Consider the following 14,474-nt stretch of genomic DNA (forward strand, 5'->3'; position numbering starts at 1 on the left):
GGTGAATTTTATGTGTGTAGAGAAAAAACTCTAAAGAAGGGGTGGCTCTTTGTAGTGTTTCATTTATTTTTAGTTCAGAGGGGTTGGAGGTCATTTACTGCTGTTATTTCTCCATCATACTGTGGCACAGAGGCTTGGTGACACCTTCCCTCCACCAGATGTCCTCAGACTTTAGCGTTGTTCGTTTCCAGTTGGCTGTGGCTGAACTGATTGTCAGTGTGAACAGCATGGGTGGAGCATTAAAAGACTTCTTGCTTTAGATGACATTTAAAATATTCATCTTTATGCGTGAACAACATAATGAACAATAAAGCAAAAATTCCTTAATTTATGCTTATTCCTTACAATTGTTCACAGGGCAAGGCTCATCGTGAAACAAAATCCATAGTTTTTTACTTCATAAATTTGTGAATAATCAACATTCCTGCACAGGAGAACTGCCCAGTGGTTCTGTCACTAGGTTTTCTGTATATCATCTTAAACACACACTGTCCATAAAGTTGGAGTAATTTTGTTTTCAGACACTGCTTTTAATTTACAGTATACACATCAGTTATATGTGTTTATGAGATGATCAGGACAGTTCTGGGATGATATACATGTTAATCAGTTCATGAGAAGACGTAAAACATATTTTATTCCAATCTCATGAGAAACAGTGTATTTACGCTGCTGTTTACATAGACTGCATGCACATAGATGACAGAATTGCTCCTCTAAAGTGAAGCTGAAGCAGGTAGACCCCCCCTGGTGTCTGGCTGCGGTATAGGTGATATAAGCTCCACCCCCTTCATGTTAGTGGATGGGACTTGGTTTTATTTTTCCAGGACGTTTCTGTTATTTAAAGTAGTTAATATAACTTTGATGCACGTTCAAGTGGCAATTTTTCTGATGACACTTTTTCCAACAACTTTTGTAAATTTGTTTAAAGCTAATTCTGTAAATTTACTGTATATTTACTAGATAATATTTACTTTTTATTTTATTTTCTTCAAATCTTATTTTATTTTATCTTTCTTTTAAGAGTGTTTCTTTAATGTGCAACTAAGCTACTGTGACATCATGTTGAGACAGAACAAAATATATAAAAAGTAAGTACAGTGTGTACTTCAATAATCCACACAGAATTAATTAAATAAAAACGTGTGAGTCTACTGACTAGGAAGTGTGGGTGGGGCATTGATGACACAGACGTTACATGAAAGAAACTTGCAAGATGGCTCTGTCCGTATCATTGGGAAAATAATTGTCCATATTTGTATACAATCTAGGGTTGTGTACGGTGCCTATATGTAAAAGCTGAGCTGCCAGAACAAAATCAGTGGGAGATTCAAGTCTCCCCTCATCCACCATTAACAAGCCTATCCACTCTGCTGATTCATACATCCCCTTCCCCTGTTCCCAATTACCCACACAACACCTGTGTGTTTATTTAGCCTATTCTTACCCTTTTCTTTTTTAATGTTGCGTGTCTGATTGTTGTTTTGTTCCTGTTGCCTGTCAACTAAGATTTCTCATGTGTGCATTTTTAAAATAAGGCACCAAAACGGTTCCCTCTGCCTGGCTTTGTATCCTCTGGACTGCTCTTCTGGACCGAATCCTGGAGTATGAACGGATCCAGCTGACAAACACCTGGGACTCCCGGGAGGATTTTCAGTTTAGAAGAGACATTTTTCTTTTACTTTGGTAAAAAGCCACACATTCATGACATTTTTGGAGCCGAGAACCTGGGGTTGCAAAGGTGTTTACTTTCTCCTGGTAGAAAAACTTTAGTCATTCTGTTCAAGGTTGTGTGAGTCACTTACTCAACCAGCCTCTAATATTTTTCTGCTTAAAATGTCCCTGTCTGCCTAGTTCTGTCTCCCAAGTTTTCTGATGTTGGTTGCTGCTGTTTGGTATACACTGTAAACCCAGTGGCATTACTTGTTCATTCTGATTAAACTGAACTTTTCCATGTCCTTTCTTATTGTTATTGTGTTTTTAAGTCCAATCAGTGGTTTCTTCTCAAACATACCAAGTTTGCATTACTTAACATGTATCATGTCTTTACATTAATTATGAATTCTAAGTAAACTGTACTTTTTAATGGCCTATCTTATGGCCTACCAGTTTTGGCATTGATGAGCTCTGAACAGATTGAGCAAGCAGCAAATTGTTCGACCCACGACCCGCCAATTTCAGACGCAAAACAGTTAAGTTGAAACCTGGCAATGGTTGGATGCAATCCCAACTGCTACATGAGGCAACTTAGCTAGTTATTAACTAAGCTACTTAACAACAAGCTAGCGAGGTAGCTAACCAGCTAACTGTTCCCTACACCTTCTTAGCTAATGTTAGCTCTGTGTTCACTGGTAACGTCAGCTAGCTAGAAATTGTATGTTGCTCCTGGACAGCTAATGCAAGTTCAGCTCAGAACAACAAGCTACCCGGTAAGTTGGCACAGATCCCAGCTCCCAGAGTGTGCGAAGTCTGCACGGCCATAAAACTTTGGGCAGTGCTGGAATCACTCCATGGTAAATATGGCACCAAGTAACAAAAAGGGCATAGCAAAACAGAATTGTTTTTATGTCTTCATGTCATCAGTATGTTTTTGGTTTTGACTCGAGGATGGATGGATTTTTATTTGGTGGTGGCCAAAAGTCACTGTGATCTCATAAAACACCAGAAACCAAGAATAAGATGATGAATTGATGACACTTTATGTCCAAATGGTCCAAGATCAACATCACTGTGACATTACAATATTACCAAAAAACACTTCCATTAAATTCCTCTAAAATCTTCACCACATAAATTATGAATCTAGACACAGGTGGAGATATAAACTGCAACTATTACTCCAAGCAGTTTTTTTATCCCAAAGTGACACATCCATTGCTGTGAAATGCAACCTTGTAGTCATTCAGACAAAGACATTCTGAAAATGTGTGAATATGGAGAATGGTTTCTTTGTAAACTGAAGACACTGCTTGCATATAAGTCCATACGGAGGATATTCTGGTTCAAGATGCCTCAAATATCTCATATTGTGAGTGGAGTAAAACATGTGAACCATGTTGATCATCTTGTTTACACTGGTTGTTATCCAAAGTTAAATTAAAGGAATGCACTGCTAACATATGCTGGGAGATGCAGCAACTGACTCTCCCTGTTGGATCCAAAGACTTTGAGGTTCCTGCTCCTTTTCCTGTTGCTGTTTAGGAATCAGTCATGCAAAGTATCATAAAACAATGACAAACCCAATACTGTTTACTTCTATGGACGCTCCAAGCCTTGTAATGTAGTATTTTGTCAGTTTGTATTTGGACACTCCTAATGTCTCTCTGGTGGATTTGCTTTATTTAGAAGTGTCCAATCACTTATGATTCCTCGAAAAATAGTAGTATATGTACTAAAACGCTCACATTCATAAACCTTTTCTTGAATGTGAAAATCCTATCTTCCTCTTTCTTTTACCCACTTTTAACCCATATTCATTATTTAACTTGAATATGTTTGAATGAACAGCTAAAATAGCAGAATGTTCAAATGCATATGGAGCTAAAGGCAATGTACTACACATCTGTTGCAATTTTGGCTGAAGAAGTCGTATAAATATGTCAGACTGCGGAGTGCAAGTGATTCAACACATCTGTTAAATTAAATATAACATATAACATTCAACAGCATGTTATACGTTAAATGCTCAAGGTTCCACTGACAAGTTGACAAGTTGATTAGTCGACTTCACATGTTGACTAGTAACTGGTCAACATGGACGCCTCCCAGAAGACAAGTGAGGAGCCCAGTGGGTCGTTGCAGTAAACTAGCAGGAGTTCTTCAAGTGTGGGGGACATACTTCACTAAATATACTACCGTGACATGTCACTCCTGAAATACAAGAAATGTACTCCTGCAATGCACACTCATCTGAAAAGTGATGCGCTAATGCTAGCAGAGGACCAACTCCTCTGGACAGTAGTTAATTAACAACTTCACCAAGGCTGCACATCAACAAATTGCTCGTGAATTCATTATCAGTGTTATTAGACCTTTAGCTGTAATACACGGAAAAGACTTATCCTGGCTGCACTAGCCTATGTCTTGTCTATGTCAACATGCTGTGAAGTACTATTAAATGCTATTGACAGTGCCGATTTATAGGCTAAACATATGTGCACAGGATTGATAAGCTCATGTGTTCATGTTCATTTCTGTTGTGTTTTCTTAGTTGACATTGTTGCTGTGGTTGTAGAGCATGTTTTTTTGTCCTTGATGTCAGTAAATGCACCATGCGAGAGACCTACAGTACATTTTGGTAGAGCTGAGAGTAAGAACTGCATATGAATAAATTCAATAAACCTGCAGAAAAGCCTCCACAACTTTTCATTGCAAGATTATTCCATGGATTCAGGTTAAAAAAATATAGATTTCATTGTTGCAAAGCATTATTTAGTACTGTGTTTTTATGAGTGACATTATCAGCAGCTCAACTCAACGTTCATATTAGTCGACTTAAAACTTCTCGTCTCGTTCAACCCCTACCACAGACAAATACTTTCGATAGACTTTTGATGTAAAAATGAGTAAAGCTTTTTCCTTATTGCACTGAACTAAAGAGACTACTTTTAAAGTAAAACTATTCACAGTTGTATGAACTATTTGAGGTGTCATCGTCTATTCTTTTCAGTGTCTCAGTTAGGCATTTTTATTATGGAGAAAACCTTTTCTTCCATGTGACTGTGTTTTTTGATAGCAGCCGTCTTCTTTGATGTTTTTAAAGGCACATTGCTGTGCTTTTGCTATACGATACAATATGATATACCTTTATTTATTCAACAGCAGGGATGCAGAGAAAAACTTTAAGTATTACCTGTGTGAACATTCCAGTCCTTGTGTGTATGTATGAAAATAGACGACTAATAACTGCTACTTGGCAAAATACTCAATGTTTCAGTAGTTCAAAATACTTTTGTTTCTGTAGGACAAACCAGTCTAGCCTTGTTGTGCCTGTATGAAATTAAATTACTGTGATGTATTTTTAGAGTCATGTACCAAAACGTGATAAAGTTATAAACATTAAAAGTTCAGGGAAAACAACTTTCAAATAGTATGTTCATGTCTTCTTAAAGATGACAGGATCTGGTTGAGCAAACAAGTAAATTGGATTTCTGGACCAGTCACATGGTTCAAATCATCCCTGTGACAAAACATAGAGGAATAAGGGAGACCATGGGAGCAGATCCTTACATTCAGTCGGCTGTTTTCAAATCTGCTCTGATCAGTTTCTGAGATTTCCATCAGAATCTTTTTGGACTTTACTGTTTCACATCCAATCGAATTCCATCCAACTTTGCACTCACAAAGTTTTATAGGAAGTGCAATGATCTCAGCCAAACAAAACACATACAATCTAAGTTGTAAGTCCATGTGTAAATGTTTGAGTATATCTGTATAATCAAATTCCTATCTGAGACAGAAAGATGACCCACCCACTGTGCTCATAAAAGTCTTATAATCATATTCTATCTTTAAGAGGCCTGTAAACAAAACATTGCATCAAATAAAAACAGGGATGGAGGATTTAAAAGGGTTTTGCACATTAGAAGATTCCAATGTTTTTCTTACGAAAAACTTGATTTAAGTATATCAAATATTAGCACAGAGACCCCTGTTAAGTTATGCACTCTCTCATAACATGGTGCACATGACATGTGACAGGGGGTTTATGCCCAAATGGCCTCTGCATAACCTCATGACCACTGCATTTACACTTTCCAGAAAATGGCATGCACCAAAGTATTCCTTCCACAGCAACATATTTACCATTAATTAGGTACTTTCCCAACATACCAGCAGCTCCAATGTATTTGAATAATACTGTGAAGGAGGCCAGAGTGGGTCAAGGCTCATAGTCTGACTCTTTGAAGTCAAGGAGGGCGGAGAGGAGGCTGTCTCCCAGCGTTTTCTTCCTCCCGGTTAACTAGACATGTGATTAGCATTGCTGTCTGCTACTTAGTTTGCCCTGCAGTCAGCCTGGTCTGCCTTCGGAGGAAACACTGCCTGCAGGCTTCTCACCAAGGTAAGCCAATGTCATGTTTGTGCAGCAGTTGTTTCTGTTCTGAGATTACATGTATGCTACGTCATTTGTCTTTGACTCTCTACACTGATGTCTCAGGAAATTCCAACTTATTAGAGACATGCAGTATGTCACATATTTATTTATTTTTTTGCTAAAAATAAATAAATGAAAATAGTGCCTATTAGATTTTGTCTGTTTTTTTCTTTTTTTTTTACTCTTATGAACAGTCACCAGTGTTTTCACATCTAAATCTTCATGAAAGAGCACATAAAGTATTTTTTGTGAAGTAAGTGTGCTTCTTGTATTAGTGCCACCTCTTATCAAATGAAACCTTCCCTTTGCAAACACAAGAAGTTCTGCAAATATGCACCTAAGGAATGCTGTGCACCAGCAGTGAATATCCATTTCCATTTTACACAATTTAATTTCTTACAAAAACAAAAAAGACGTTATAAGGTATGTTTCAGATTATTTGTTGTCTTGTCCCCTTAATACAACAGAGTAAGATACCATGTTTCTCACACCCACTAAACAAATACATTTAGAGCCACTGTGTACTGGTTGAATACTATGATACAAAATTTTAACTGTGGGAAAGTCGTAAGCAATGTCCTTTATTTTGCTGGATCCGTACGTTGTTCTACTAACATTGTACCATTTAGATGGGACTTGTTTTTCTCTCTAACTGGGCTTGTTTTTGCCATTAATGCACACTTGCAGAACAGAAATTAAATTAGTCTGGCCACTCATTTGAGGTTTCTTTTTGTTGGTAGGTTTTTTTTGTTTGTTTGTTTGTTTGTTTTTTTAGAGATCCTGTGCAAAACAAGCCAATAGTGTGACAATCCTGAGCATTCCTTTTCTCCTCAGTGATTTTGAGTCTTTACATGCAGTTCATTGGCACTGGTTGTGTGGAGCTGTCCTGACAGTGGAGTCCTCAGTGGAGTTACCTCATCGTCTGAAACCAATGCATTACGAAACTCAACCATGTGAGATATTTGGTCTGGCTCCATTTACCAGACTTGATTAAAATCTAACAGAAGTGACATGGTTGAACTGTGCCAATCCTTCCCAGATCACAGGACAGATGCATGTGGCAGGAAGTTCTTAAGCGCCTTATCCAAGTCCACATTCCAAAAACAACAAAAAAAAAACTTTACTTTGTGTAAAGTAACTAAAACAGCATGTGTGGCAGATTGGATTAAATGGTCTGTATCAAACATAGGTCTTACAGCTACACTCAGAACACAACACCAATACATAGTAGGGTTACTCATTACACTCCAAACACTTGTAGTTATTTGTTCTGCTTCATGTTGACGTGATTGCATCAGAGATTTACTGTACCTGGTGCACATACACAATCAAATGTTCCACCACACCTCAGAGGTGTTCATAAAACCAGTATGAGACATGAATTGTGTGTTATGATAAGGTGCATTATCCTAAAGCTGCTGGTCATTAGGAGATTGCAAACTGTGGCCACAGCAGGAAGCATAAGAGCAGCAACAATACTCAGGCAGGATGTGTCATTCACCACCGTTGTCTTGAGTCCAAAGTTTGGCAAGAAAGCTTTTCCCCAAACTGTTACACAATCAGCAACAGGTTCGGTTCACGTTTGTTTGATTGGATTTTTTTTTGGGCCTAGAATTCCACAACAGCAGGCTCTGTGAAAATCCTGATTGTTCACACCAGGCTACATTTTTAAAGTTTGTCCAGTACTGCTGAGCCTGTGCACACTGTGAGCTCACATTTCAATTGTGGGCTGACGGGAACTGTGGCTTATCAGCCACAACGTTGGATCCATCCAAATTCTGAGATGCTTTTCAGCTCAGTGCATTTGTACATGATTATGGAGCTTTTCCGTCAACTCCAACCAGTGTTTTTTTGTTTGTTGTGTTATGTGAACAAACTTTCTACTGCTGTGGTGAGAATCTGGGAGCACGGCAGTTTCAAAAATATTCATACCAGTGGGTTTGGCAACCGCAACGTTCATGCCATAGTCAAAGTGACTTTTCTTTCCCTTCAAACGTATGATGCTAAAGTCTATAAATGTCTTGTATGTGTTTAGTTCAAAGACTGTATAGAAAAAAACATTGTGGAACTGCTCCTAAAACGTGAAGCCACAGCAAGCAGAGCTCCCTCTAGTGACTGGCTGAAGTATAGTCCATAAGCTCCACCTCCTCGATTTTAGTGGGCGGGACTTTGATCAAACTAACACACTAAAATACACCTAAAATAATTTTGGTTTCTATTATTTTACGATTTTCTGAATTACCTGCCACCTGCAGCGCTTTCTGCATGACCGCACTCTCGGACCATACTGCGCAGACTCTGGGTCCAAACTAGCAAGATGCTGTGTCAAATCCCGTCAAAAACTGCAATGAGCGTCAACCACAAGCCCATATATTGTGACGCTTGAGGTCAGCACCAGTTCAACAACGCGTGTGCATCTTTCAGCTCAGTTTACCTCCAGCTTCATTGTCTTGGTTCATTGCCACTGCTCTCAAACATTTTGTTTGTTTGTTTGTTTTGTTTTCCAACCACAGCGAAAAGATTGTTTTCAGCTGACACGGTTAGTGGCTAGCTTGTGAAAATCATAAGGCATTTAGCAGCTGAAGAGTCACCTTTTCGCTCCAGATATTGGTTGAAAAAACAAAACAAAACAAAAAAACAAACACAGCTCAAAGAGTGTAAATGTTGGACACAATATCAAATGAATGACAAGAAGCTTACGAGTTATCAGCTTCAACCTCAAATGAGTAAAACCACAGTGTTCTATTCACACTATGTTACCTGCATGTGGTTAAAAACCCCATTATGGGCCTCTCCAATGAGTTTTCTATGAGCTTGTCTTAGTGCTAGGGTTAGGGTTAGGCTTAAGTCTAGGGTTAGGGTTAAGTCTAGGGTTAGGGTTAAGTCTAGGGTTAGGGCTAGGTAGCTCTGTCTTGTTTTAACTTCTTTCTCTTCTCCTCCCATTTGTCCCCTGATTCTCATACTGATATTTTCCCATTCCCCGGTCAGCTCTCAGTATTTACCTTACACCTTGCCCTGGATCAACCCTAGCCCTTATCCTTCATGGGAAAATCCTTTCTCTGCATTAGACCAATCCATTAATTCTCTGCTTTGTTCGCACAGTGTGTACACGACTCGAGCAGTGTTTGTTCTTTTCTTGCCATCTACTTATCTCTTAAATCCTATTAATGTTTCTCACCTGCATGTAAATCAAAAGTTTTTCATCATCATCATCACTTTGACTAAAGCATTCAAGAGTCAAAGCTATGATTTCAAGAGATGGCCTCAGTTTGCAGGACTACATCCAGCACTCAGGATGCTGGATGTAGTCCTCTAGCTCTTAGTGTAGCCACATTAGGAAGAGGTCATTTTCATTACACGTGCAGGCATAAACAAAACAGATATTTTCTTGAAAATAACTATAATCTGGCCCTTTCTTTGCCAGAGGCATTTTTGCAACCGAATGAAATACGGTGAGTAGAAACCAGCAATGCAAATAAACATGGTATTTTCTTTTTTTTTGGCAGTTAACATTTGATTGGGTGTTGTAAACCAAGCTCAGTGAGTCAGTGAAAGTTTATAGCTGAGAAAGTTGTTTGTCAAATTCATTGCTCGGTCTACGGGTAAGTTTGGCTTGATGGACCTTCATGGGCAAACTTCTCTCAGGAAATCTATTTCCAAGGCCCGTGAATGACACGCGATGATTAATAACCCACAGATTAACATGTTATTTGGGAAATTCAGCAACTGAACTTCCATAAGATCAGTATCTTCTAAAAGAACCCAATTATTTTTATAGTTTTTACTGCAGTTTAACTTTAACATTTTGCTTATCTCTTATTGTCTAATGGTCTTTTTTTGCTTCATTTACTCTCTAAACTCTATTGCCTGTTTTTCTGTTACCCAGCCGTAGCCCAACAACAGGGAGCCAGCTAGTTTCCAGGCCTACAATCATGCCAGCCACCACTGAAGGCAAGAAGCTTGATCTTTCCAAGCTCACAGATGAGGAGGCCAAGCATGTGTGGGAAGTTGTACAGAGAGATTTTGACCTGAGAAAGAAGGAGGAAGACAGACTTGGGTAAGTTTCAAATGTTACATATATCACTTTATTCGGTAATCTGGATCTGTCAGAGAGAGAGAGATTGTCTGTACCTGGTCTTGAATGTAAATGAATGTTCTTTGGCCAGCGTGTTCATCACCTTTTCCTAATAACCCCAAGTTCCACAGACAAATAAGTACTTTCTATCAAAGCACACACTGTACAATCTTGCTGCTTTGAAGGCACAACGGAGACCTACACAATATTAGGAAGGTGGTCATAATGTTATGCCTGATCGGTGTACAAAAACTTGTTTCACCACCTTTTTCAAAGAATAAGATTTTCTCAAAGAGAGCTGTGGAAAATCTATCTAAAAATTGGAATGCAATGATTTTCAAACTATTTAAACCCTATATTGAGTGTTACAACAGGAGGCTATTTTATGCTTTTCTCTTTTTCTCATCAAGGGTGTCAACGCTATGGGGTGGGGGGTGTCTGGTCTGGTCTGGTCTGGTCTGGTCTGGTCTAGTTGGGGGCTACATGTCTAAGCATCATCCACATGAATGAATGCCAGGTCCAAAAGTTTCCCAACAGAACACTGAATTGTCACTTCTCCTGTCAGTGGTCATAATGTTATGCCTGATTGGTGCACTCTGCTCAGTCTGCTCCGATAATCTCTATTACTGTGTGGTATGTATGAAACAAGAAAACTATGACATGCTACAGTAGTGCTTTTATTTTAAATAGGCCGAGTCTCTAATTCTGTTACCGACCTAGATCACGTAGGAATTATTTTAAACGATTTAACTGAGTTTAGCAGAGTGAGCGCACGAAGTTACAGCTCTGCAGCTGAGGTGGTGGTACCAGAGAATGTAGGTCAGTAGGTTGGCGTGTCCACTGACACATGCAACTATGACAGCATAAATAATCATGGGGATGCTTTGCTTATGAATTCCAGTTTTCATTGCGTACAGGAACAGAGTGTGAATCCTGCTGAATTGTAGCAACATCTGCACTTTTTTAAATGAAGACAGGGCGCTCACATTTCACTGCGAGCCTGGAATCACACCAATCCTCAAGTCCTGCGTCGACAGATTTTTTTTTATTGAGGCTAAATGTTCGATTGGCCAGTTTTGTTTGACGTACGTTGAGCAGAAACTCCACGCTGTGAGGACACTGAGCAGAACTAGGCTGATTTAGCTCTACGTCAGCAACAGATAATTCAGTCATTCGCTGCTTATTCACTGAGCTACTGCTCACATGTCTCCTTGGCAACGGTGACTGATGGATGGTTTAGATATCAGGCTGCATGAGGAAGAGCTTTAAGAGGTTTAGAGGGAATCTCCCTACTTGGATGACCAATGTGCAGCAGATGAGCAGCTGCTGCAACGCTTTAAAGAATTTGTTCTTCTTCTTTTTAAATTGACAAACTTCTCAGTGGCACACCGACGCCTTATACTTTTATATCTAAGATAATCTGAGCAAGACTAAAGGACAAACAAGAAGATCCAATAGAGAGCCTTACTTAAATGAAGTCCTGTGACTTCAAGATTGGGTTCAATTCACAAAACACTGGAAACAAATTTAACTTTGTTACACATGGATAAAATTAGCTACAGACGCATGTGATGGACAGTCGCTTGTTTTCTAAATGTAATTATTATGTTTTAAATTAATCATTTGACAAAGTCTCCACCACTGCCCCCGTATGAAATGGTCAAAAGTTTTAGACCATCATGCAGTTTCCTCTGGTATAGTTGGTCAGATCTTTATCCTACAGCAACATAATGACCCAGAACTTAAGTTAAAGCTCTACCAGAACTACCTCAGGATAAAAACAAGATGGGAAGCTTGAAAACATGGAGTGGACCATGGCCCAGTCTCTAGACTTTAACCCCATGGAGCAGAAGAGTGAAAGTAAAGCTCCCTGCATGTGATACACATTTCTGGGAAATTCTGCAACAAAATTGGGAATAAAAACATTTGATTTCCATTTGAGAAAGAAAAATTGTTACAAGTATGTTCACATGTTAAATCAGACAAAGGTGATTCCATGATGTTTTTTTTTTTTGCCTGATGAAGTGTCTTGATGGGATTGTGTGGGTGTACCCCAGGATTTATATCTCCTTAGTAGACATAGTTTGCTGAAGTCACTGTTGGTGTGGTGGAAAGTTGAAACTGTGGTCAAATCTCCCTTACAATGACAAATCCATGACAGGAAGTTTCATTTCAAGTATAGAGTTTCTTGTTTTTATAAATGTATCTCCTGCTTCCTCCTGGAAAGCAATGATTACCAGGGACTTCCTAACTCTGAGTTAAGTTTTGGAAGGAATCTGAATTTTCTGTGTGTCCGTGTGACAAGAAAGAGTCAATTCACACTAACTTTCATTCAACATTCAACTTTCCAATTGCCTAAACAGACAGATAGATGGCAATAGATGTAAAGAAAGGGACTGCAGAACAACACCGTCTGTTCAGTTTGAGCCATTTAAGCCTTTGCCAAGGTTCTTCTTCTTCTATTTGTTTTTCGTTCAAATGAGCTATTGTCTGCTGCTCAGGCAACGGTTGTTTCCATCCGAGGCCTTCGCGGTCTAAAAATAGGTACAGATCTTCATGTGGTTTTCATATAAAGCTGTCCACGCCTAAGTCTTGTACAACCACGTTCGTTGAGTCACAAGATGAAATATGTGCATTTAGATTCTTGTGTTTTTGCTTTCCCCAAGTCCACCAGAAAACGCAGAAGCCACCTCATTCACCACACGTAACACTTTGTTTATTTTATTTTGGAATTTTTGTTTTTTTTGCTGACTTGGCCTTCGCACAATGCCCCCACACAATGTCACATGAAGCGAATGTTCCGGTAGCCTGTGCAGAAGCTAAAATCTTGGACGTAGATCAAAAGATTCCTGCGCCTCTTCACATGTGATCCTTCTTTAAAAAAACAACAAGTAAATCCAGACCTTAGAGCAAAACTAATCTTTCTTTTCATAACAAAAGTAGGTGAGAATTGGAAAGAATAATGCACAAAAAGAAAGTCCTTAGATGGAAAATTGCTTAACCAACATGTTGGTCATGATAATGTTCTGTGGTAATTTATATATATGTCAGTGATTTTATTTTTAAAGCTATGCTTAAAAAAAAAAGGCTAATTAAAAAAATAATAATTTCTCCAAAGTATTTAGAATCAGTAGGACCTAAAAGCATCATCTTAGAAGAGGAAGTAGTAGTTTTTGAAAATGTGGACATATGTGGACACTGGGAATATTTTATTATTTATATCGTAATAAAGTCATCAGTGTGTGACAAAATATAAAACAGTTTATTTTAATACCTGAACATGGCTGAGTAAAGACAGAATTGCGAGTATTTGCTAATTAGCGACATCGTAGCTCATTGATTTTGATTAAAATTTGTATCAAACTAGAAGCGTTAATAAGAATAAATAAATACATTTTAACCATAGAATTTGACGAATTTGATGTCATGTTTTTACACCGACTAGTGTATTAACTCTTTGCTACCACTAGATGGCAGACTAGAGCATCCACTAATGAGGACAACGGGTTTAAATGAAGCAGAATAAGCTGCAATAAAACCAAAAATTTCATGTCCCCATATGAGGACGCCGGGTCTCGGGAAGTTAAAGCAGCTAAAACCAACATTTAAATTAAAAAAAATACCTGTTGTATTTATTGTAGTTTTCTGGTCATTTACAGTTTGGGTTCATTCTCAGATCATAACATTTGGCTGTTAACTAACCAAAGAAGTTGTCGAAATTTGGTGGAGAACAAAAAAATAAATTTGAACACAAAAAAGTTTTTATCCACACGAATGTGAATATTGTTTTTTTCTGGCATTCAAAGCTGTTTGTGTCTTACTTGGAGATTTAATTTTGTTAAGCTGCAGCACACAGTGAATAATGTTAGAGCTATATGCTCATTTTCCACTGTTACATGATTAGTGTGAGGAAAAGCATTATTGCATTACATTTCTGTAACAGATCCTTCCCCTGTGTGGACGAACCTCGCACGCGTCAGTCATCCCTCCTTCTTCTTCTTACTTCCCTTTCTTTCAATTGTGTTTACTGTAACTTGTCAGAAACTAGATTTAACACAACAGAGTGGCCCTGAGGAGAATATTAGATTATTACGTTAAGATAAAAGACAGACTGAAAAAAGAAAACCTGCGAGTGAGAGCGTCCGAGACTAAACTCCGAGGGCTTGACTTGTGCGGACGGACACAGAAAGGAGATCACCATCTATGGGCCTGCACTCACAGCAATGGAGACAGGACGTAACCCGGAGAATGTCTGGCTGCTGCGCCCAGATTCTTCAGCTTCGCCAGCGAAGCGAAAAACTCTGC

At 38.7% G+C, this 14,474-nt stretch overlaps 1 protein-coding gene across 2 annotated transcripts in view; it reads left to right on the forward strand.

Moving 5' to 3' along the window:
• The first annotated feature begins 5,936 nt into the window (after positions 1–5,936).
• The window catches only part of mlphb (melanophilin b), a 38,264-nt gene continuing 29,726 nt past the window's right edge, over positions 5,937–14,474 (forward strand). For both annotated transcript variants that reach the window (XM_047600162.1, XM_047600163.1), the window contains exons 1-2: positions 5,937–6,061; positions 9,981–10,151. In XM_047600162.1, the coding sequence (XP_047456118.1) occupies positions 10,027–10,151 (125 nt within the window). In that variant the 5' untranslated portion in view covers positions 5,937–6,061; positions 9,981–10,026. The remainder of the gene's footprint in view (positions 6,062–9,980; positions 10,152–14,474) is intronic.

Source organism: Mugil cephalus, chromosome 12, assembly GCF_022458985.1.
Source record: "Mugil cephalus isolate CIBA_MC_2020 chromosome 12, CIBA_Mcephalus_1.1, whole genome shotgun sequence".
NCBI lineage: Eukaryota > Metazoa > Chordata > Actinopteri > Mugiliformes > Mugilidae > Mugil > Mugil cephalus.